At 37.3% G+C, this 23,873-nt stretch overlaps 1 protein-coding gene across 1 annotated transcript; it reads left to right on the top strand.

Annotated features, from left to right (window-relative positions):
* Positions 1–14,860: 14,860 nt before the first annotated feature.
* slc4a1b (solute carrier family 4 member 1b (Diego blood group)) lies at positions 14,861–23,661 on the top strand (the record flags this gene model as incomplete). The annotated part of the gene is made up of 16 exons (XM_079260916.1): positions 14,861–15,017; positions 15,281–15,416; positions 16,753–16,825; positions 17,624–17,666; positions 17,811–17,995; positions 19,864–20,074; positions 20,179–20,382; positions 20,477–20,625; positions 20,733–20,927; positions 21,057–21,305; positions 21,431–21,520; positions 21,841–22,007; positions 22,095–22,336; positions 22,437–22,606; positions 23,312–23,485; positions 23,581–23,661. 16 exons carry the CDS (start codon positions 14,861–14,863, stop codon positions 23,659–23,661), a joined length of 2,526 nt encoding a protein of 841 aa, XP_079117042.1.
* Positions 23,662–23,873: the final 212 nt, after the last annotated feature.

The following is a 23,873-nucleotide window of genomic DNA, read 5'->3' as shown; positions in this document are numbered from 1 at the left end:
TTGTTGTTGCAAGACAACTTGATTGAACTGAAAAACTGTCAAAAACTGCCAAATAAAGAGTTTTCCTTCAGTTTTATTTGTACTTTTGCTTTGTTTTGTCTGTTTCTGAAGGCAGTTAAGGGCCACATCATCAGTCCACAGCAAGACTTACCCTCCTGTTGACTGAAATGACTGCAGCTCTCACCCGGAAACACAACACCCCTAAAACAGGTACATCCACTGACATTGGCAATGTCATGTGAATAACCAGTTCTGTTTCCACCCTTGAATTAAAATATTCTACTCTGACTGGGAAGAGGTGATACCTCTAAAACCTTGACAGAGCCACCCCAAGGATTCATTCATTCATTCATTTTCCGAACCGCTTATTCCAATTCAGGGTCGCGGGGAAGCTGGAGCCTATCCCAGCTGGCTTTGGGCGACAGGCAGGGTACACCCTGGACAGCTCGCCAGTCCATCGCAGGGCCACACACAGAGAGACGAACAACCACACTCACTCCTAGGGACAATTTTAGAGTAACCAACTAACCTATCATGCATGTCTTTGGATGGTGGGAGGAAGCCGGAGTACCCGGAGAGAACCCACGCATACACGGGGAGAACATGCAAACTCCACACAGAAAGGCCACTGACCAAACCAGCCAAGGACCAAACCAGCGACCTTCTTGCTGTGAGGCCACAGCGCTAACCACTGCGCCACCATGCAGCCCCCACCCCAAGGATTAACAGTGAAATTCTGACAAATATGTAGTAAACTGACCTTTACATGGTTTAAATATCATGTGCAAGTGCATATGAAGGCAGCATGTCATTCTATTTGATGTTGATCTAAATCGATAATGCAGCATATGAGTATAATATTTGTCTGTCCAGACTGTTTACATTTCGGGAAGAGATAAGTCATAATACCACCAGATTTGACAATTCGTCTGTTGATGTTGAAGAAAACCAAAGAAGCACTGATAAAACTTGTGATTTGGCTCAAGGCAAGTTATCCTCACTATCAAAGAAGCAAAAGCAAAGAAGCAACAGAGTTTCCTGCGGATACGTTAGAGACATGCACTACATTTAATTAATCAGTGAATTATTTCCAAGAATCTAGAATCTTTTTTAAAGGTCTATTTTTCATGTGTCACTCTTTTCCCAATCTGTTCACACCCCTCCCTGTGTATAAATAATTTTCTGGACCTGGTCCAGCTGTGTACCAAGGGGGAAGAGGTACTGAGGCTGACACCTGAGGCAAAATGTTGGTCTGATTACCATATTGTACTCCGAGCTCTAATCATGACTCTATAAGTCACCTTCTTTTCTATTTTGCACACATTCATACAAGACTGACAGAGCTACTTACAAGTGGATGTGTTATAATCTGTCTTGTTGTGCAATGAACTTGCAAACTGCAAATCCACACAGTGAAGTGCAAGGAAATCCTTCAATGCCTCAGTCTCTCTATCTTATTTCCCATTAGCTGTTGCAGTGCAGTTACTTTACAAGCCAAAGAGTATCAAATAAGTTTTGCTCATACATCATGGTTACTAACATCATTATGTGAAGAAAAAGATCTTCAAAACAGACGCTACAAATGTTTCTTAGTTTCATGACTTAACTGGATAACCTATTAAATACTGTGTTTGTATCATTTAAGACAGGTTGAAGGTCACATTGAAGAGACTGTGATTTATATAAACTATGTCAGAACTAAGGGCAGTCGTGGACACGGGGGCAGCAGATGAAGAGCAAAAGGCTCTGCTGCTGTTGGTAGATAAATAATGCATGAATGCAATAGGGGGAGAGGAAGGGGGTGGATGAAAGACACAAAGAGAATGAAAGAAAATACATTCCAGTCACTAATGTGGGTCAAATAAGATAATTCTAATCATCAGCATGTGAGTGAGTTGGGACATATCTACCTTAAATCACTGATTAAAATGTTGCTTTCAGTGACGGAGACTTAGAGCGACGAAACAGATTTCCTAAAAGCACTAACAAAGACTGATAATACCCTTCTGCTGGCTGCTAAAGATAACATCATGCTTCCCATTCACGCATATAGATATGTGTTTTTAATTTGATCTCAAGTTATAAACATTGTCATGGGTAGCATAATGTCAAGTGCTAAAAATACCTAAGAAGAGGATAAACTGGTGAACTTTGCAGTACATGCATGATGCACCCACACAAACAAACGCTCACACTAACCATCTGTTTTCTCCGTGATTGGAGGGAGGATGGGTGGTCCAGGAGACATTCACTGTCCCATCTCAGGTTTCCAGAGGCAGATCCTGTTCCCGGTGGCAAAAAAGTGGGCTTGTTTTATTAAGTCGTTGGGGTCCATAAAGTGGGATTCTGTGCAGCAGGCTGAGCATAAAACTATTCTACAGTCACTTGGCAGACACTTTTATCCAAAGCAACTTACAAGTGATCAATTCACTGAACATGCATGTCTTGTGGTTTGGGAGGAAGCTGGAGTACCCAAAGAGAACCCACACATATGGGGAGAACATGCAAACTCCAGACAGGAAGGGCAACTATTCAAGCCTCCCCGTGCCAAGGCTTAAACCAGTGACCTTCTTGGTGTCGGGCTGCAGTGCTCACCACTACACCACTGTGTTTGTCAGCAAGCAAAACTCAGGATGTAGATGTGTAATGTTTGAAAACTGATATAATGTAGGTGATGAGCTGAGACTATTTAAACAGAGGGACCGAATGACAAACACAGAGTAGGCGTTGATGATAAGCTAGCCAGGTGTACAAGATGAGATGACAAGACTGAGTTCATCCAAAGAGCAAAGTGAAATAATACAGACATATATGCCAAACAGAGAAACTCTTAATATGAATTTATCAAGGCGAACACAGATTTCAAAATTAGAACAAAGATGAGATGCTACAACAGAACCAAACACATAATTTAATTCACAAACTATGATAACACTCAATAAATCATAATTAATTCCTACAAAAGTCTACAACTGATGCTGTAAGCAAGCCAAGCCCTCTACCAAAACCAGAGTTGTGCCTCTGCTACTTGCATTTGCCACAGTTTGAACTAAATACTGTTTTTATCTTGACAAAATTGGCAAAGCTGCAAACAATGTAGTAATGTCCAGCAAATCAACATGTCACAGTTGACCTGGTCATTTTGGTAAATCTTATACTTCCAGAAACCCCACAGCTGTATTGTCCAGACTTACTCTGCAGTGAGAAAGGACATAGTGACAGCTCTGAAATGTTGCATCAGGTGGGCTTAATTTCCCCTTCTATATGATGAAACACAGTGAACATTTAGATAGCAGCTATTCTTACACCTTGTCCCATTTGAACGCTCAGTGGTGGATGATGAGTAATTTAAACACATCTGTCTGAACACGTCCCCTCAGCTGCATCCAGCTTTCTAAAAACACTCCCAGCCAAATTACCCATAATGCAACATGCTGTCCTAACTGCTACAGGACTACATTTGTATTGAGATTTTAGCACAAAACAATTTTTCATTTGTTTGCTCATATTAGGATTAAGTTCAAACCGGGTTAAAGAAGGAATTGGTAGAATATTTAGCTGCAGGGTAAGATGCCAAGGAACCAACATGTTTTATTGCAATTATAACAAAGACTGTAAAACAAAGAGGTGTGTGTTCATCTATGTATGTCTCAGTTGTAAGCTGGGAGGGATGACTGTGTCACCCTGTATCAATTTGAGTTCAATTAATGTACTGTATATTAACAGCAACACAAGACGAAGGGAAATAGTTTGTCTTCTTATTACTGTGCTAAAAGAAAAGCAGCCCACCTGTCACTCCTGCATCTGCATCAGCAGAGGAGCACAAACAGTACCAGCAATGCGATCTAGTTTTCTTGTGAGCTTTGCCTCTAATGTACTGTAATAGCTGTGGAAGCATCATATAACGGGCCGAGGAAGCCCTTGAATTACCCTGAGAGCACTCACAGCAATAACTGGCATGAAAGAGATATCACGTTGTGTTTGTAGCACTGCTGTGCAGACAGAGAAGTGCTATTGTGTTTTTTCTTGTGAATTTCGAAGGAAACTCTACCAAACACCATAATAATGTGCAATAAGGTTTAAAACTGGTGAGTTAGTGTAGATATTGTTATTGTCATTGTGTAGCCAGATGGTAACAAACCCTGTTTTTCCCTTGGGAATTTTTCATCTGCACTGCATTGATCTGATATGTCTATCCCTTCTTTCTCTATACTGTATATCCACTCCATCCTCTGTTCACCACATGCAATGTCCCCATACAGTTAGTCTAAAAATAAGAATAAGAATTAGAATACATTTTATTTGGTTGCACATTTCAAGTCACCAAAGGTGCTTCTACAGATATGCAAGCTAATTCAGTATTTCATTATTAAGAGTTCCTTTGTTTGTTTTGTTTTCATGACCAACTATCAAGCAGATAAAACAGATTTAAAACGGGCAACCTGAGAAACAAATATTAAATTAATGCCCTTTTCCCATTTCATCTTCTGTAGTTAAATAAAGAAAAGTAGCCAAAGTCTTTAATTTACACATATTTTTCATGTTTCATGTATGTTCTCCTTTGTCTCTTATGTGTAAGTTTCCATGGAAATCCAGACATACAAGTATAATCTTTTAATGGATATTTTTCTCAAATATTTATGTCCATTTTGTTTGTTTGTCTGTTTTGGTGGTGGTAGGATGGCGGCATTTCACATTTTCTCATTGCCCCTTTTTTCCTTTGGAGATTTTAATTTGGTGTATTTCCTTTTAAATTTTATACTGTTTTATCTATAAGTTGAAGTACTTAGATGGGAAAGCAGAGTACTGCTGACTTCTTGGGTTCTTTTACCTGTCCTTGTTTTGCCCATTCATTAATCAGTTTTGTGTTTGTCACATAGTGTAATGACTGTATTTTCGAATGAATAAATGAATGAATGAATGAATCTCCCTAGATCTCCTTCATTGATACAAGACCCCAGAGATTGAAACTTGGATGTGTGATACTTACTCTGTGTGCAAACTGCATAATGTCTGGGAGTCAATGTTTCTCAATATGCACATTTTCATTGGTTTAAAATTTGTTTGATCTTTGCTTGTATAGAGGTGTGATGGTTGTGCTATGGCTTCACAACAAGCAAGAAGGTCCCTGATTCAAGCCTTGACAGGGGAGAGGTTCCAACAGTGGCCTTTCTGTGTGGCGTTTGGATGTTCTCCCCATGTCTGCTATACTGCACTTTAAATTTTCTCTGATTGTGAGGTGTTCTTGAACTGGCAACCTGCCTCTCACCTGCTAACTGCTGGGATAGGCTCCTGTGACCTTGAACTGGAATAAAGCAGAATAGAAAATGGATGAATGACTGTTTATCATTAATAAAAAGCATTATTTGTTTCCCTGCTGATAGCAGACTCAGAGGGGGTATTGTTTGAATGGGCGGGGCAGTGAATTGGCTTTTTTATTGATCCCGTTCAGACAGACACAGCCCCTTCTGAAACACTGGGAGAAAAATGAGCCTCAGGCTGACAATTGTCAGTGCAGGCCATTATGAAAAAAAACCTTGTGATATCAACAGCTGAAGTGTTAACTGGGACTATATTAATGTGGCGGATTCAGACATTAAAGTCATAGAGGCGCAGGATTGTTTGTGTTTTACTGCCTTCTGGAAAAATCTGAACCACCAACCACTGTGACTGGTAACCCAAAGCAAAAATTATCAACGAACATAGCACTGAACATTAAACTATTCAACAAACAAACAAAAATAGAAAAACAGTCATGTTGTATTACATTTGCCTGATTGGGTCGAAATCCTGTGTGTTTTCTTTGGACTTAGTCATGACCACCACTTAGGTTAAACAGTGCTGATGATGGTGGCGCGTGTGTGTGTGTGTGTGTGTGTGTGTGTGTGTAAGATTATATTTCTAAATAGCAACAGTATGAATCCTCCATTTCTAACAGTAGAGGGACTCTGACATACTGGTGAGGCGAGGAACTGTCAGACATGACAATGACCTTATACAAACAGTAGATTTCACACCACGTGAGCGTTCATCAAAGTAAACTGGAAAAGAAAACTGCGATGGCCAAGCACACCAACCCTCAGAAACATCTTTAGAAAAGTTTCATAAGAAGACAGAGCAACAGAAACCCCCAGTAACCCATTCCTCAAGAATGAAGGAAGTTCTGTTCTCAATATTGAACAATACAGTCATTAATCTGTCCCAATATAAGAAAAAAGAAAAACAGAAGTGGAAAAATATCTGTATTTACTTAGGCTGCATTAAGTTTGAAGAGTTTAAGATAAGTTTGCTGTGTAGCAAAGAAGCTGTATTATCAAAACTTTAAGAAACTATTTGACAACTGGTGGGACTCCCAACAGGTTTGAAGGTTTATGTAACATGATATCAATGATACTTCTGTGCTTCCAGATTCTTTTCTTTTCTTTTTTAGAACTAAGAAACTGCAGCATCTAGAAAAGGCTCTTTCTGTTCTCACTCTGACTTGCCAGTGAACTTAGAGGTTTCATTACTGTTGTGGTGGAAAATGCCTGGTTATCTATAACAATGCTGCCACCTACTGACCTTCAATCTAGTCCAGGGGTGTCAAACTCCAGTCCTCGAGGGCCGGTATCCGGCAGGTTTTTGTTGTTTCCCTCTACCAACACAGCTGATTCAAATCAAATGCTTAAAGCAGCTTCTAGTCAACCTATTTATGAATTTTGAGGTGTGTTGCAGCATGGAGACAACAAAACCTGCAGGATACTGGCCCTCGAGGACTGGAGTTTGACACCTGTGATCTAGTCCATCAGTCTGTTTAGTTGTTAAATAGAATTCTAACTTTTGATTACATTACTAGTTACTGATAATCTATACATTGCAATATGCTTAGAAAGGATGAACACTTTTTTGTTTTAGCTCCTGCAGATTTATCATTTAATGCATGTGGCAAAAAGAGTTTGCGAGTATTAGACAAACATAAATGTTGGTGTAGACTCTCAGTCATTCAGGTCAGGGTAATTCGAATTACTTAAAGTAACCAGACCTTTGTTTTGGTTCTTGAAGGTCCTTCATGTTTCCTCCCGATGACTGGTGGAGAATTGCAGGTTTATGGGGTCAAGTTGTGTCACTGACCCCGTTGCCTGCATCATCTGTGAGTTGTTTTGTCACTGACCAAGGTGTGAATGTCAGGAAAAGTGCCTTTGGGAGGCATTGCATTTTACTGTTAGTCAGGTGATACCTGAAGTCACTTCCTATGGGGGTTTTTTTTTATAGAAAAAATTGATTGCTTCTTTTATTTCTCTTTAACATTATCTTAAATTTAACAAATGCCAACGTCTTATCATCCACCATGTACCTTCAGGTGTCGCTACTCTCACTTGATGTGTATTGTCTTCAGTCTCCCATCTGCTTGGCTGCTGGTTCAGCATCAGTATAAATAAAAAAGGGAGACATGCCTCATGCCAGACTGTTGCCTGTTTCCTCGTCTGATAGCTTGTGACGCCTACTGCCTGCATTCCATCAAGTGTTAAACAATTTACCTTCTTTTTAAATAATTTATCAGGCATTAGGTCATTTTTCTCTATGTGACTGTGCTTTTAATACACTGTATACAACACATAGGTGTTAAAAAAAACATCAAATGATGAATAGTGCACATTTTAATTTAATCATTGAAGCATTATTTTATTACATGCTTGAGCTAATGTAATTAGGATCATTGTATAAATAATACTAACAAAAATATGCACAATAGTAAAATTTTCTCTTTAAATATGTTTTTCTTGTTATAGATGTTTGCTTTAACCACTTAGTGTATGGTTACTTAACTGAACGGGGAAAATGACATATTTGATATTAGATATACTTTTAATATAAATGAGGGAAATTGTAGCAATTTTAATATAATCAAAATAAAAATTTTGATTACATTTTTTCATTTTCTTATGCCAAATATGAAAACATTTGTTGTGATATTGTTACAAAAGTCAAGTCTTTTGGAATATAAACCTTTGTATCATTAATCCGACTCAAAATTTGGTGAAGTAATACGAAGGTGAGTAAATCACACAGAGAAAGTGACATTGGCATGTTCCAAATAATTCATAAAAGGTTAATTGTATGACAGTGATGATTATTTTGGTTATTTGACCCTTGTGTTCTTTATAAACAAACCTAATGAGGGCTGGAGGCAAAACATGTTGTCTGATTTGCTGTATGTATTTTTCCTGTGGAGTCACATTAAAGTCATGTCAATGAAACCTGCTCATAAACATCTGGAAGGACATCCCTGAATGTTCAGGGACGGGTCATCTTCGAGAGGGTAACCTCTTGGAAGCAGATGTGGACAGCTGACATAATCTTTATCTTGACTCCACATGTCTTCGTGCTATCCAGCTGAAGAGGAACTTGGGTCAGTGGTGTCAGAGCATTTGAGTCTTGGCCCCTATAAACACTGTTTAGAGCTCAACTTACATAGATCATTATGTTAAATGACTCTTGAACCCACAGTTCCACAACTCATAAACCACTGCTAATGTCCTCTACCAATCCCTTATGCATACATACACACAAATACACACACAGACAGAAGTTTCTTTGTTATTGAATATAAATATATATATATATATGTATATATATATATATATATATATATATATATATATATATATATATATATATATCTATATATATATATATAGATATATAGATATATATAGATATCTATAGATAGATAGATAGATAGATAGATAGATAGATAGATATAGATATTATATGGCTGATAAATTTAGACTACCTACTAGTGAATGAATAGGGCAGCCATGCATGTGCAAATGCATTCATATTGTGTGTGAAATATCGTAAATGGTGAAAGATTTCATGAAAAGCTTTCATAAATCTTAAACTAAACAAAATTGAGAGATAAGAAAGTATCATTAAGAAATTAATTGAAACTGATAAATGAGTGAAATATTTATATTTAGAGCATCATAGCAACATGATAATGCAGAAAAGTACAACAATAATGGTAAATATTTCAAATTAAGCTTTCCTGCTGGTGGCATATAAACTGCTTGCATTGGATCCGTTATTCATTTACTCCACAATCCAGCCTGGTGGTGGTAAACTATGTGTGTAACCACAGCTGCGATGACAACATGTGAGGCAAGGAGACTTTTTTAATGCTCCTCCCAGAACTTATATTGGTATTGAAAAGTTTAATGGAGCTGGTTTTCTGCCAGTCTAATGTTGGGTAGAGCAACTCAGGTTAAATCATATGCGAAATATCATCAATGGTCATGCCCCAAAGTACTTAATCTCTTATGAGACCATGGTTCATGCACAGCACAATCATAATACAAGGGGTAGCATTCGTTCCTGTACAGTGCCAAGAGGTAATAATGCAGCCATAAACTCATTTTTTTCAATGGTTTTATGGGATGGAATTCTTTGCAAACCTCCACAAAACTTGTAGCATCTCAAGGAAGTTTTAAAAACCAGGTGGAGCAAGGTGGAAATTGCTAACTGTGACATGTTTATTGGGGGGGGGGGGGGGGGGGGGGGGTATTTATGTCATGTAATTTATTTATAAAATGTATGTATATATTTACTCTGTGATTTTATCCTCAGTAGGTCTTTGTAGTGTGAGCTTCTCTTGTTTGTCTCTGTTTTTGTTTTAACACCAAGCACCATGCTGGAAACAGGTTTTCTACTTTAGCACATTGTTCTTCAGATTGCCTTGACTCCAGAATTTAATTAATCAATCAAAATGTCTTGCCAAAAGAGGCAAAAGATCGGGATGAAGCAGGGTTTAGTTGCTTCTGGTTATTGGATGATCTGCTTTATTTCTGCCCGTTGATGAAATTAACAGACAAAAAGTAAATAAAAACTTAATAAAAAACACAATAAAAGAACAAATATAACTATTCTTATGCTTGTGAACTTTGATATCTAAAATGCAGCTAAAACAGTCTACTGTCTCACTACAGGAGTCACATCAAACGGAGTGTCAGTTCAGTATCAGCATGTGGCAAGAAATGTGTGTCCCGACACACTCAGGGACAGCATGCACACATTATGAATTTCCGTCCGCCTCCTTCCTTTTGTTGATTGTCTGTAAGGGTGAATGAAATACTGCTACGTGCTAAAACTAATTACCATTTTCCTTGTTATATCAACAGAAAAGGCAGTACAGAGTTTGTATTGCAGGAGCTAGTGACCTGTTGCTCAACGCTGTTCGGAAAGGAGTCAGAAAATTCCCTCATTTAGGGCTTTATGTCATCATGAAAAGTTTATAATGTGGCCATCTGATTGGATGCATCAGGCATCAGCCGCTACATCAGCATCAACATCAACATATACACATGCATCAGCATCATAATCGGCTGTGTATTATCTATGGAGCAAAATATGTGCCATGTTGTCCATAAACAAGCATGTCCAAGCACAGAGCATTCAGAAAGTTCTCAACTTACTCTATTGTGTCCAGGAAGATTTGTTAACATTCAGGAAATTAAACATATTATATAATACAATTCAACTTGCTGTAATGTAGTTTCTATATTCCAAATACTATGTTCAAGCTTTTATGACAGAAAGCTGTGATTATTTCAAAGGCAGACTGAGATTTAGCAGGAAAGTTATTTGACACAAGGACATACATTTTTACAAGTTACATATCTGTGCCATAATGCACCCTGAATCATAACAAACTAAAATAAATAATTTTGTGCCAATAGTGATTAACTGTAGTTGAATGTTTAAAAAGTTACTTTTTGATTTTACAAATAATAGGGGAAAGTAATATTGGTCCATTATTCTTCTTGTAGATCAAGAAGAAAAACATCAATCATGTTACAGATGCCTCTTATACTACAACGGTGTAATTAATGATACACCAGCAACAGTAGTCAGAAGGTTGTCATGTCTTCTCTGTAATGCAAAGTTTCATTTTCAAAAAAGCTCATAAAAGTTCAAATCATTAAGGAGAGAGTTGTATGGAATACATGGCTCAAGACTCTTAATTATGGATATGGTGCTGAATTAATAACTGGGGTTGTTGTTCTCCTTATTAATAATGATTTAAAAAATGTATTTTAAAATGTTATTGATGTTTTTCAATTTCATTGTGCACATACAAAATCAAGACTAACATGAAGAAAGAGGAAGAAGATGCCTTTTATCTCAGTGAAGGTAAGAAGTCTGGAAGGGTAATGTAATCCAAGTCTTTGTTGTCCTCTAAACACAGACAAAAATGTGATAAGATGCTGGTTGAATAATGACACAGTGCGGCAGGTTTACTGACATACCAAGTAACTGTATTTACCATCAATATTATGGGTTATTGGAGAACACATTGCTCTGTTCAAGTGTGTCATAGGTAATTAAAAGTGTACATGTCCGTGTCTGTGTTTGTGCATGCATATATTAGTCCCACCCATTATTGTGCATCCACACATGCATGCAAAAGTAGCTTTAAAGAGGTGGTGTTTAGAAAAGCATGCCTTTTTTCCCTTTTTACTGTGGTTCCCTCTGGGGTCAATCACCTGTCATCACTGTCAGTTAAGCGAGCGCCTGCAGGAGGTAAGTATCCTTTTTTTGTTTTAGAAAAAGAAGAGTTATGAATGGTATGTGTGCAACAGTGCAAATAAATCTGTAACCTTCAAAGATAAAAATATGGGATCAGTACAATTCCTGGAAAAATGTGCAATTGGTTTTGTATCAGATTCCCATTTGATGCTTGTAACATAGTGCAGCATTTGCCTTTTGAGAATGTTCTAAAATTAAAAAGTTCATTGAATAAAAAAAGACATAAAAGCAAGGATTTTCTACCTCAATACCTCATATCAAACATTCACTAATAATTGTACTAATACATGTGTGTGTGTGTATATATATATATATATATATATATATATATATATATATATATATATATATATATATATATATATATATATATATATATATATATATATATATATATGTATATATATATATATATATATGTATATATATATATATATATATATATATATATATATGTGTATATGCATATACAAAGCATGTGATATATTATATTATATTATATTATATTATATTATATTATATTATATTATATTATATTATATTATATTATATTATATTATAGTATATTATAGTATATTATAGTATATTTTTAAGCCTAAGCTCAAGACATGCTTGTTTAAAGTTGCCTGTGACTTGACTGGTTGTTGTGGAGCAATTGTATTTTCTTATTAATACATTATTGACTTATCAATTTTATCTGTGTTTTGGATGATTCTATCAATTTAGTCTTTTATATTGTAAAGCACAAAGCGTAAAGTGATTCTATCTGTGAAAAGTAACGTGATAAATAATTGTTTATTTTTCAAATTTCTCGTTACTCTAATAATTTACATAAGCACATACGTACGTGTAATTTACATTGGATGTTACATCAACTTGAATCAGTTGCCAAGCATCTTACTCAAAGTCCTCTCTACTTCTATAATCCTTCCATTGGAGCAACATCTAAATCCAAGTTTAATTCATGTTGCATCTTTTGCTTTTTGCTGCTTAAAAACAAAAGTTTCACTACAGTTAAACGAGTAGACGCGTGCACACACTCAGTCACACACATAAACACTGTAGTCAGTTTAATCTAAGTCTTCCGCTCCTTTGAAATGCTGTGTTTTGGAAATAAATCTTTTTGTTGTCTTGGACAAATGTGGGTACCAGCTCAGAAACAAACGATATTCTGCAAATGCCTGAGAAAATTACTCTCATTTGCACATATACATATACAGTACAAAAATAAAATATAGATGTTTATACTAAATGGTATTACAGTCAATAGTAGGGGTGGTCTTCACCTGTGGTTGACTCTGATCCACAGCTGTACACCTTGTTAGGATCGACAGAGTAGATATAAGCAAAATAAGCAAAGAAAGACACGAATGAGAGAAAAAAAAACATCCAAAAATATGCGGCAGACATAAGAATATATTAATTTTTTTTAAAAAAGAAGATTCAACTTAAATCTGGAAGGAGATTTGCTGGATGCAGAAGCTTAATGAGCTTGCTCGTAGTTTGAAATGTGTGATTTCATTCACTCACTTATATGATTTATTTTTAATTTTTTTTGTTTTTTCCCAACATTAGCAGTTCAAATAAAGACAAAGAAAAATTTCCTGACTCTCATCCTTATTAACAATACCTGTACACTCTGATGTTAATAATCAAAAAGAGAAAAAATTCACATATCATACAGACTACACAAATCTACACAAATATATGCAGATATTTGTGTAGATACAGTCAGTTTAAACCAATATACATAATATAATTAATATAATTCAATTTAAAACTGTTTTCTCTTTTGTTTGTTTTTTTAAGGTGACTGTTTTAGCTGCCTGAGACTCAAACATCAAAGCTACCCCTGGTTGCAGAGTGGCAGGTGAGGGGCACACACACACACCAGCACAGTTGAGATGTATTGACAGTCCAAACATGGAAGCAGTGAGTAATTAATTATTTTCATGACATAAACTAGCAGTGAACCTGACTCTGCAGCCAGCTATCTGCTGATGACAAAAATGTCACCTTCCCAGTTCTGCATGATCCATGTCCACTTTGTTGCCACCAAGATTTTAGAAACGGCTTCATGTGTTAATCCTGTCTGCTGCGATGGGAAACAAAACCCATAATATCAACCATGTTTTTGGTAGTTTAAAGGTGATATGATCTGATCCTTGTCTGAGGACAGGATTTGTCTCATGTGAAAACTGTGACATATAAGAGGGGCGTCTGTAATTTATCTTTTCTCACAGCAACAATAACTCTCAACTAGAGGCAACAAGCTGAGAAATATTCATGAGATTTCTGTAAAGTACTAAATAGATGAAAAATATACATGGTAATAGGATATACTCGCTGGAGTAAAAAAAATATTACTATTTTAATACTCCAAAGAGGGGCACACTCAGCAGTTCAGCACATATAATGCACATCCCATATTCAGAGATTCAGTCCTTTAGATAATGTTACCTGATCACATTCATTCCACCTTCAGTGCCTTGCTGATGAACAAACAAATAAATAAATAGATACTAGACTGTCTGGATAAATTACTGCAAGTCTTTCATAGAGGTTTCTCTGCTTCAGATCATTGTCTTGCTGAAATGCAAACTGTTGAACCAGTACAAAAGATGACTAATGAAAATGACTTGATTCTTTAGTGACGGGTCTCTTCCTAACACTGATGGGAATCATATTTTATCCACTCATATTGGAGGCTGCCAAAGGATCCTGCATTGTCAGGGACACCCCTCTCCACTCTTTTTTACTTCAAGAACTTCTTCCGAACATAAGACTGGCAGAAATGAGGACACCTTATTTACATTTGCAATTAAAAAACATAATATTGTAAAGAATTAAGAGCAGAAACCAGAGTTACTCTTTCTGACAAATTGTATTTGTCTTAGTCAGATCAAGAAGATATCTACCAAATCTATTGGGTTTTTTTTTTGGTTTTTTTTACAACTCTTCAGGTATATATGTAGCTCAAAACGAAAGAGAGCAAAACAACAGTTATGAAATCCCATTAGAGTTGGAAAAAAAAAAATTTACACTTAGAGTTGCTTGACTTGCAGTTTCATCATGTTCAGGTTTGAGACAGATACAGTGACGTGAATTAAGAGGCCACTAAAGCCACAGTTGTACACCACAAGCTCAAGCTGTGTTTGTAGGCAGTGCAGGTCTAATTCATCCACCTACCACTTCAACCTCCAACATTTCACCCAGCTGGATCCACAAATACAAAGCCTGTCTTTAGCCCTACCTTCCTCTGTGTCTTCAGAGGTGTGTGGAGCCAAAGGAGCTCATGGAGAACCAGGAGCAGAAGGCGTACTGGCAGGAGTTGGGGCGATGGACAGGATACGAGGAGAGTTTCAACCCGCAGGCAGGGGAGTGGGAATCCTCACACATCTCCTACCTCACCTTCAAGAGCCTCATCCAGCTGCGACTCACCATGAACACTGGTCAGTGAGGAAAATTGGCTGTGGAATATATTTTAATATGACATAACTTTTGAATAAAGCAGACCGTACAGTAAATAACTTTCTTACAACTTGGAAAGTAGTCTTTTTTCATCATAGTGTACTAACTTCCACTTTGCACTGTGTTAACTACCAGTACTTTGTATGGAAAGTTTTCACTCACGTCCTCTTAATGCAAACCGACAGTTCTTTTTCTGTACTCCTAACAATAACTTTTTGACATTTTCCAATAATTCTCTGCAAAGGTGTGGTCATTTTTGACTGTGAGGAGAAGACACTTGCCACCATTGTTGAGAAGATGGTCAATGAGATGGTTAACAAGAAGGAGATCAGGTCCGGAGATCGGGAAGGTGTGCTGAAATCTCTGCTCCAAGACCGCAGGTATCCTCTAAGACATCAGCCATTACTGACTCAAATACAGTAAACCTACATTCAGGCATTTAGCTGAGGCAGTTAACCAAATCTACACACAAGAAGGGGAAATTTAACCATCTCACACAGAGAAACGTGATAGTAACATGTAGCTGTTGAGGAGATCAAACCTGTAATTATGTGACACCATCTTTTACCGCCAAACCACTCTGTCTGCAAGACAACCAGTTTCTACAATAGTTACCTCATTCAAAGTACAAGGTTACTATTGGACACAGTAGCAACACACACACACACACAACCAACATGACTGGTTGCTGCAGCAATTAACCCAATCGGAAATGTAGAACTAATGACCAAATTAAGAAACTCCCTTAAAGAACACAATATTTAAAACAACCTCTTTTATAATATATCAATTGATTATATATTCATTTTTTTCCTATTTATATTTTCAGTTATTCATTTTTCAATATAGCTTAATCCAGTTCAGGGTCACAGGGAGCTGGAGCCCATCAGTGCAATCAGCAGGCGAGAGGCAGGGTACACTCTTTAGAGGTCGCCAGCCCATCACAGAGCCAACACAGAGAAACAACCATTCACACTCATGTTCTCTTCTAGGGAGAATTTAGAGTGATCATTTAACATAAAATGCATGTCTTTGGTGGGTGGGAGGAAGCTGGAGTACCGAGAGAGAGGCCCGAACCAGCCAACCGAGCCACGATGCTCACCACCGCACCACCTTGCAGCCATTTTCACATTTTCCATTTGTAAAATCCAGGAAAAAAAACATAATTTTTTAAATAGTATTTTTAGATTTTAATGTGCATGAATCTAAGAAAAACTATAATTGTATTAATCAAAATTACATTAAGACACAGAGACCACCCCCTTCAGCAAAAAGAGGAGCACTCAGTATTTCTAAGTGGATTATTAGAACATAAAACTTGGTTGGTAAATATATAGAAATATGCTATTAATTATGTCAGAGTGGGCACACAATGTAATGAATCATTACTAATATCTAAATTTTCTTATTATCAAATCTTAACTGTTTTGAGAAGTGTTGCTTTTAAAGAGGTAATAACTCCAGACATGTTTTTATCTATACATTTAGATATTTAAAGACATTTTGCTTGTGACTATGGTTTCGACACAAAGTGTATCAATCACCTGAAATCTTACTTACAGTGAAAGGTCATAGGAATTGAAGATACCAGATGTAAACTCTTGTGTCTCACTGATACATTTAAAACTATCAGCAGCTTCTTTGCTCAGAGCAACATTAAGACTGGAAAGTGAGGGAAACGAATGGCTACTGACAAGGGTTGCTTTATCGTTCCAGTCAGTCATCTGACCCAGAGAGCCAACGGCTTACTGATGGGATGGAACTACACAAGTTTTCAGTCAGAGAAAGAGTAAGTTCCTCCACTGACATGGGCATATATTCCAAATGCTAATAAGACAAAAATGGTAACATAATAACCTTAAAGGGACTGTTATTAAGTCTCTTTAAGATACTTCCATGACCCTTGAAGCAGGGGCACCAACTCCAGTCATTGTGAGCTACCATCCTGCAAGTTTTTGTGTTTCCCTGGTACATACATGATTCAAATGAAAATCATCTCCTGCCCCTTCCTGTTAATGAACCATTGATTAGGATCAGGAATGTCACAGCAGGGAAACACTGAAACCTGTAGGATGGTAGTTCACAAAGATCGGCATTTGAGACCCTTGCCTTAAAGGACCCTTTAAGGGACCCTTTAAGACAGAACAGAAAGTGGTTCTCAAACTTTTTGAGCCCCAAGATAACATGCATTAGTGTTTGCAACTTCCCTCAAATAACTAAGGTTTTGATTGTGCGATTTATTAAATACTGTGTGTAAGTCACCCTGCAGCCATTCTCTAAATGTAAGGAAGGAAAACCATCAGAATCTTCTTACAAAAGGAGAATAAATTGGTTTTTGGTGGTTTACCGCTGTTAAAAGGCACCCGCATGCCTCAAATCAGTGGCATTATTATGACATGTGTTGTAACTTTGTTGTTTATCAGTTAATGTGTTAAAAAAAATGAAGGTGCTTATTTCACAGATTAATGTCTGCGCCAGTCATTTGGCAGCCCTGGTTGGGAGCAGTTTTAGTGCTCCGTTGAATAAAATGTACGCAGAAAGTAGTGACTAATACTTGCATATTTTGGTACGTTCTGTGTTCCTTTAGAGTGATGAATATGATCGTGTTGAGGCCTCCATGGTGCTTGTAGGTAAGTCACTCTTTCTTCTACTTTGTTTGGCCTGTTGGATCTGAGCTGCAGTGTGTGTGTACTTGTTTGTAAAGATGCTTTCAGTCCTTACGTTCATTGACTGTGTTATTTAGAGAAACAATGTTTGTTGTTCCCTTTGGGTAGGAGTCTTGGACTTTCTGGAGAAACCTACAGTTGTTTTTGTTCGTCTCAAAGAAGCAATGGTGCTCGACTCAGCTTTGGAGGCCCCGGTGCCAGTGCGCTTTGTTTTTGTTCTCATTGGCCCCAGCACAGCTGACATGGACTACCAACAGACTGGCCGTGCTATGGCAGCTCTAATGGCAGATAAAGTGAGTAAGCTGAGATTTTTAACAGACATAAATATGTTGTGTATTAAGTGATTATCAAACTGAAGTGATGACTGAATCTGAATCTCTTTCAGCTCTTAAAGCAAGACATTGCTTCCTGATACTGCATATAATATCTGTAACTAATAAGTGTGAAATGACAATGAGAAAAAGCAAAACAAAAGGTGCTGATGCATAATGAGTATATGACTTAAATCTTTATCTACTCTTAATAAATTTACAAATATTATTCAACTTATGATTTTATTGTCTAACCTCAAACATCAAATCTTTGGTTCACGTCCACCTCCCACATTTTGGACAGAAGCAGGCAGTTAGTTTGAGATTCTTCTTTTTTTTTGTGATTTGTTTTGCTTAGTGCCGAGCAGCAACTGCTTTAGGTTTTGCTTATTATGTTTAGAAATGATGAGACCTCTCAGACGAGAATAAAAACATCTTTGTGAACTCAGAAAAGGAAACCCGGTGACCTTTGTTGGAGCACTTTGAGCTATAACCTTCTTACTTCTCTTCTCTGATAATATGAAAAGATTAACATGGCGGATCCAACGTCCCCAAATAGTATTTAAATTCCTCCTAACCATCTGGTTTATATTTTTTTAACCCTTTAAAGTCTGATATAGGAACCGCTTGGCAGAAAAGTTCAACTTTTAAGTTTTTTATTTTGAGCATTTATGACCTCATGACAGGTCAAAATTATTGTATTGTAATCTTCTACTTTTTTGGTATTTGCCAAGGGGCAGGACACCAGTATCATATGGTTACACAACAGGATTTTGAGCAAAGTTTCTACCATAAAGTAATAGGAAATGTCTCCGAAACTGTATGTATCATCAAATAAGAAATACATTTTGCTTTATAGGGTCAAAGGTTAACATCTTGCTCTTTTTAAACAGGATGTTTAAAGTTTCATTTGACTGACAAGCTTCCAAAACGTACTGTGTTTTCTTAATTTGCTTTCATTTTAGTCAGCCTATAATTCACAGCGTAGAAATACTCTTTCATAAGATGTGAAACTAAGAATTTTTTTTATTTATTTATTTATTTTTTTGTCTTGTCCAGCATTTAGGCAAGCAGAATGATGGTCTGGATGCTGTGTTCTGCTGAGCAAATTTTCCCTGCCAAGGGAAGCTTTATAGATATAATGATCCCCTTGACTTTCTGAATTTTTATTTTATTTCTATATTTATTTTGTATTATTGTTTGAATTGTAGAATTTGTACTGCTGGACCGGAGAGGACAGACAAAAGACAGGAAGAGAAAGGAGAAAAAACACCTCATAAGAAAAGTGAAAGAGATAAAGGGAGAGGACAGGGAGAGAGAAAAAAAAAACCCCAAAAAACCAAAAAAATAACCCAAAAACAAAAAGAAAAAAAACAACCTACAGATGTATACATATACACACATACATACCCACACATATACACACATATATATTCACATACATATATTCACATACATATACACACATACGTATACAGGCGCAGACCCCAACCGCCCCACCCCGGAGCCAGCCATTCTTTCCCAACGTGTCCCCTGTGAGATGTGAAACTAAGAATTAAAAAACAAAGTCACCTCTTTGCTACATCACAGTTCTTTTTAGCATTAACCATGATAACAAATAGCTAACTAGCTTGGGAACGTCTTGTCGCTTTAAGTGTCTTTGGGCAGAAGAATCCTGGTACAGCATCAAAATTTGACATGATTTTCATAATTTACATTAATTAGAACATAAATGCAATCATCCTACTAGAAACTTTATTGGCACCAAAACATTTGTTAACAAAAAAAAGGCAGATAGATGACACATCCTACAATCTTCAGCTGAAACCAGTTTCATTTCTCTGTTTTAGGTGTTTAATCAGTCAGCGATTAATGCAAAAACTGCCAGAGAACTGACTGACGCCATGGTGGACTTCATGGACTGTAGCATTGTCATCCCACCCACTGAGATCAAGAATGAAGCAATGCTCAGCTCCATCATAAACTTTCAGAAGAAACTACTGCAGGACAGACTCAAATCGCCTGATCTTATGGGTCGCCGGGACTCCAAAACCCACAGAGGTTGGTACCATCAGATCAACTCTGAATTTACTAAAATAGACAATTGGATAATGTTTGGTTTATAAGTTCTTAAGTGGATTTACTTTGTCAAAAATTTTCCCCAGTTTCAATTGCCAGCGGGCCTCCTCCTGAAGATCCCCTTTCCCGCACTGGTAGACCATTTGGTGGGATGATTCGAGACATAAAGAGACGCTTTCAGTACTACAAGAGTGACATCACAGATGCCCTGAATGCCCAAGTCCTTGCTGCTATAATCTTCATCTACTTTGCTGCCCTGTCTCCTGCCATTACCTTTGGAGGCCTGCTGGGTATGTATGTGAGTGTGTTTGGTCATAATTTGCTGACATGGTGCATCTGCTTTGTTTAGTGGATTCTATCTTTTTATTTCTTTTTTTTGTTCAGCTGACAAGGTGGAAAACATGATGGGTGTTCCTGAACTCCTCATTTCTACCAGCATACAGGGGATTATCTTCTGTTTTGTTGCTGCACAGCCAGTCCTAGTTATTGGGTTCTCTGGTCCTCTTTTAGTGTTTGAGGAAGCCTTTTTTGGTGTGAGTTACAGAGTTTTTCCTTTTTTTTTTCTTCTTGCTGTTTGCATGTTTACAAACAACATTTAATCATGTTCAGAATTAAACTCATCCCTATTTCCTTTGTTCAGTTCTGCAAGTCTCAGGGCATTGAGTACATTGTTGGGAGAGTGTGGGTGGGGGTCTGGCTGGTCATCATTGTGGTGATCATTGTGGCCTTTGAAGGCAGCTTCCTGGTGCGCTTCATCTCACGCTTTACCCAAGAGATCTTCTCCATCCTCATCTCCATCATATTCATCTATGAAACTTTTGCCAAGTTGGGGAGGGTAAAAAAAAAAAAACACATCATCATCCTTTGCACATTCTCCAGTTCATCAGTTCAAAATAAATCTTGAAACATTTACTGTCTTCATGAAATCTACATGACTAAATCTGGTCTCTCAACCTTTCTTTAGATCTTCAAGGCCCATCCGCTGATTCTAAATTACGATCATCTGAATGCATCTATTGAAAACCCCTGGCACCCAAAAGTAGAAGAGACCATTATCTATGACAATGCCACTGGGAACGTAACTGTTACTATCAACACTATAAAACCACCTTATCCCAACACAGCCCTGCTCTCCATGTGCCTTATGTTTGGCTGTTTCTTTATTGCTTACTTCCTGCGCCAGTTCAAGAATGGGACTTTTCTTCCTGGAAAGGTGAGCCAACAAGGAGTGGTTAATCTACAGACCATTTGTAAGAGCATTCCTTTTACTAGGATTGAAAACATTCAAATAAAATTTTAGTTACATTTTTTTTTTGTCTCTTTATTTCTGCACACCAGGTCAGGCGCCTGATTGGTGACTTTGGTGTGCCCATTGCTATTTTCCTAATGATTGTTGTAGACTACAACATTGAAGACACCTACACTCAGGTTGGTCCATTATACTCACCTCAGTTTAGTGGCCTTGTTTAGAATCAGAACTGTCATTTTTCAAGTTATTCTTGTTCTTATCTATTAAAGATCAATATATACACTACCAGTCAAAAGTTTGGATACCCTTTCCCATTAGATCCAATGAGGAAGTGTGTCCGAACGTTTGACTAGTAGTGTATACTAAATATTATTTACAGACAATCCGCCTCCCCCACAAAAAAAAAAAAAACTCTTGTAAACAGGAGGATTATTTTTTAATGACACATTTGAAAAGATTGCATCCCTTAACACTTGATCAAAATTATTTTCCTATACAGAAACTGGTGGTTCCTAAAGGTCTTATGGTGTCCAATCCATCAAAAAGAGGCTGGCTCATCAATCCCTTTGGAGAATACAAGTCTTTCCCCGTTTGGTTAATGTTTGCTTCCTGCATCCCTGCCTTGCTTGTTTTCATTCTTATCTTTCTGGAATCACAGATCACAACGTAAGTCACTACATTTGGATTCAGTATAACTGACAGAGTCATCAATGTATCATAAACCATTATACCTCCCTTCATGTCTTTGAGCAGTCTGATCATCAGTAAACCCGAGAGGAAAATGGTCAAAGGTTCCGGTTTCCATTATGACTTATTGGTTTTAGTCGGAATGGGAGGACTAAGTGCAATATTCGGAATGCCATGGCTCAGTGCTGCCACAGTGCGAAGTGTAACCCACGCCAACGCCCTCACGGTCATGAGCAAAGGACCAAAACCTGTGATAGAGAAAGTGATGGAGCAGAGGGTCAGTGGCATCGTGGTAGCTTTGCTTGTCGGTAGGTACTTTCTTGTCCTTTATCAACGTGTGCATGTCTTTTTTACTTTCTGGGGTATATACAGAACACTTCATCTATGAGAAAATCTGTTTGTGTCAAGGTCTGTCAATTCTGATGGAGCCGATCCTGAAGCTGATTCCCATGTCAGCCTTGTTTGGGATTTTCCTCTACATGGGAGTAACATCACTGAACGGTATTCAGCTGTGGGATCGAATGCTACTTCTTCTTATCCCTAAGAAATACCATCCTGATGAACCCTATGCTACAAAAGTAAGAACCCCTTTAGTTTCACAATAATTTTAAGATGGTTTGAGGATCATGAGGATCCTATGACATGCACAGTCTGGTGCTCACTATGGCCACACATAGAGAAGATCAATGTAAATAAGGCAAATACATTTGGGACATTGAGATGTTCCTGTTCTAAATGTTATATAATCTTATTGCTTGGATGAAAAATGTGTTTTCTTCTTGTTGTTTTAAGTTTCATTTAACATCAGCAATTATTAAAATTTTCCATAAATTATAAATATACATCTCAATCATTTGGAGATTTTTTCAGATAATTTCTGTTACTGACATATAAACAAGGCAACATTTCATATGGTATATAAAAATGTTATTACCCTTTCTCACGAAAAAATTAGAATGTGACCTAGTTTAAAACCAAAACTGATGGTTATTTTAAGCCACCAGGCATCATTGCATTACCATTAGACAGACAGAGTTGAAAAAATCATTGTATGAGCTTCTTTCATAGCTTTCTCGCTTGTCCTTTACATCACATCTTTATTCTTAATTAGAAGAACATAAATATAGATGCAGCACATCCCTACTCTGCATCTCAACTTACTTTGGTGCCAATACAGCAAATGTTTCTCAGCATGTCTTCAAACAACACAATTGTGAACCTGATGGTGGAACATGGGGTCCCTATGTTTGTGTTTCATGGATGTCTGTATTTCTTGGATGCAGGTGAGCACAGGACGGATGCACTTATTTACGGTCATCCAGATAGTGTGTCTTGCAGTTTTGTGGATGGTGAAGTCCAGTCCAGTATCTCTAGCACTCCCTTTCATTCTCATCCTCACAATCCCCCTGCGCATGTTAATGACTGGCCGACTCTTCACTGAACTGGAGATGAGATGTGTAAGTGTCACTTCAGCAAGTGGAAATTTAGGCCAAAGCGGTGTGTGATCAGGTTTAGGATGTGTGAACTTATTTTTCTGTATCTGTTGTTTCAGTTGGATGCTGATGATGCCAAAGTGACATTTGAGGAGGAGCCTGGGAAGGATGTATACTGTGAAACTCAGATGCCATTGTAGACATCTTCCATGACAGCTTATGGCACTTTTTATGTCTACAAAAATATATTTATTTTATCTGAGGCTCACTTTAATGTCTATTTTACAGATTAAACTACACATGTTTAAATTATTTTTATGTTTTATCACATGAAATGCAGACACAGAGTCTGCCAGTTGAAAGTGAATATACACAGTGTTAACATCTCATTGAATGGTATCTGATTAAAACA

The sequence above is a fragment of the Telmatherina bonti genome, assembly GCF_933228915.1.
Source record: "Telmatherina bonti genome assembly, chromosome: 21".
NCBI lineage: Eukaryota > Metazoa > Chordata > Actinopteri > Atheriniformes > Telmatherinidae > Telmatherina > Telmatherina bonti.
This window is presented reverse-complemented; position numbering and strand designations above follow the sequence as displayed.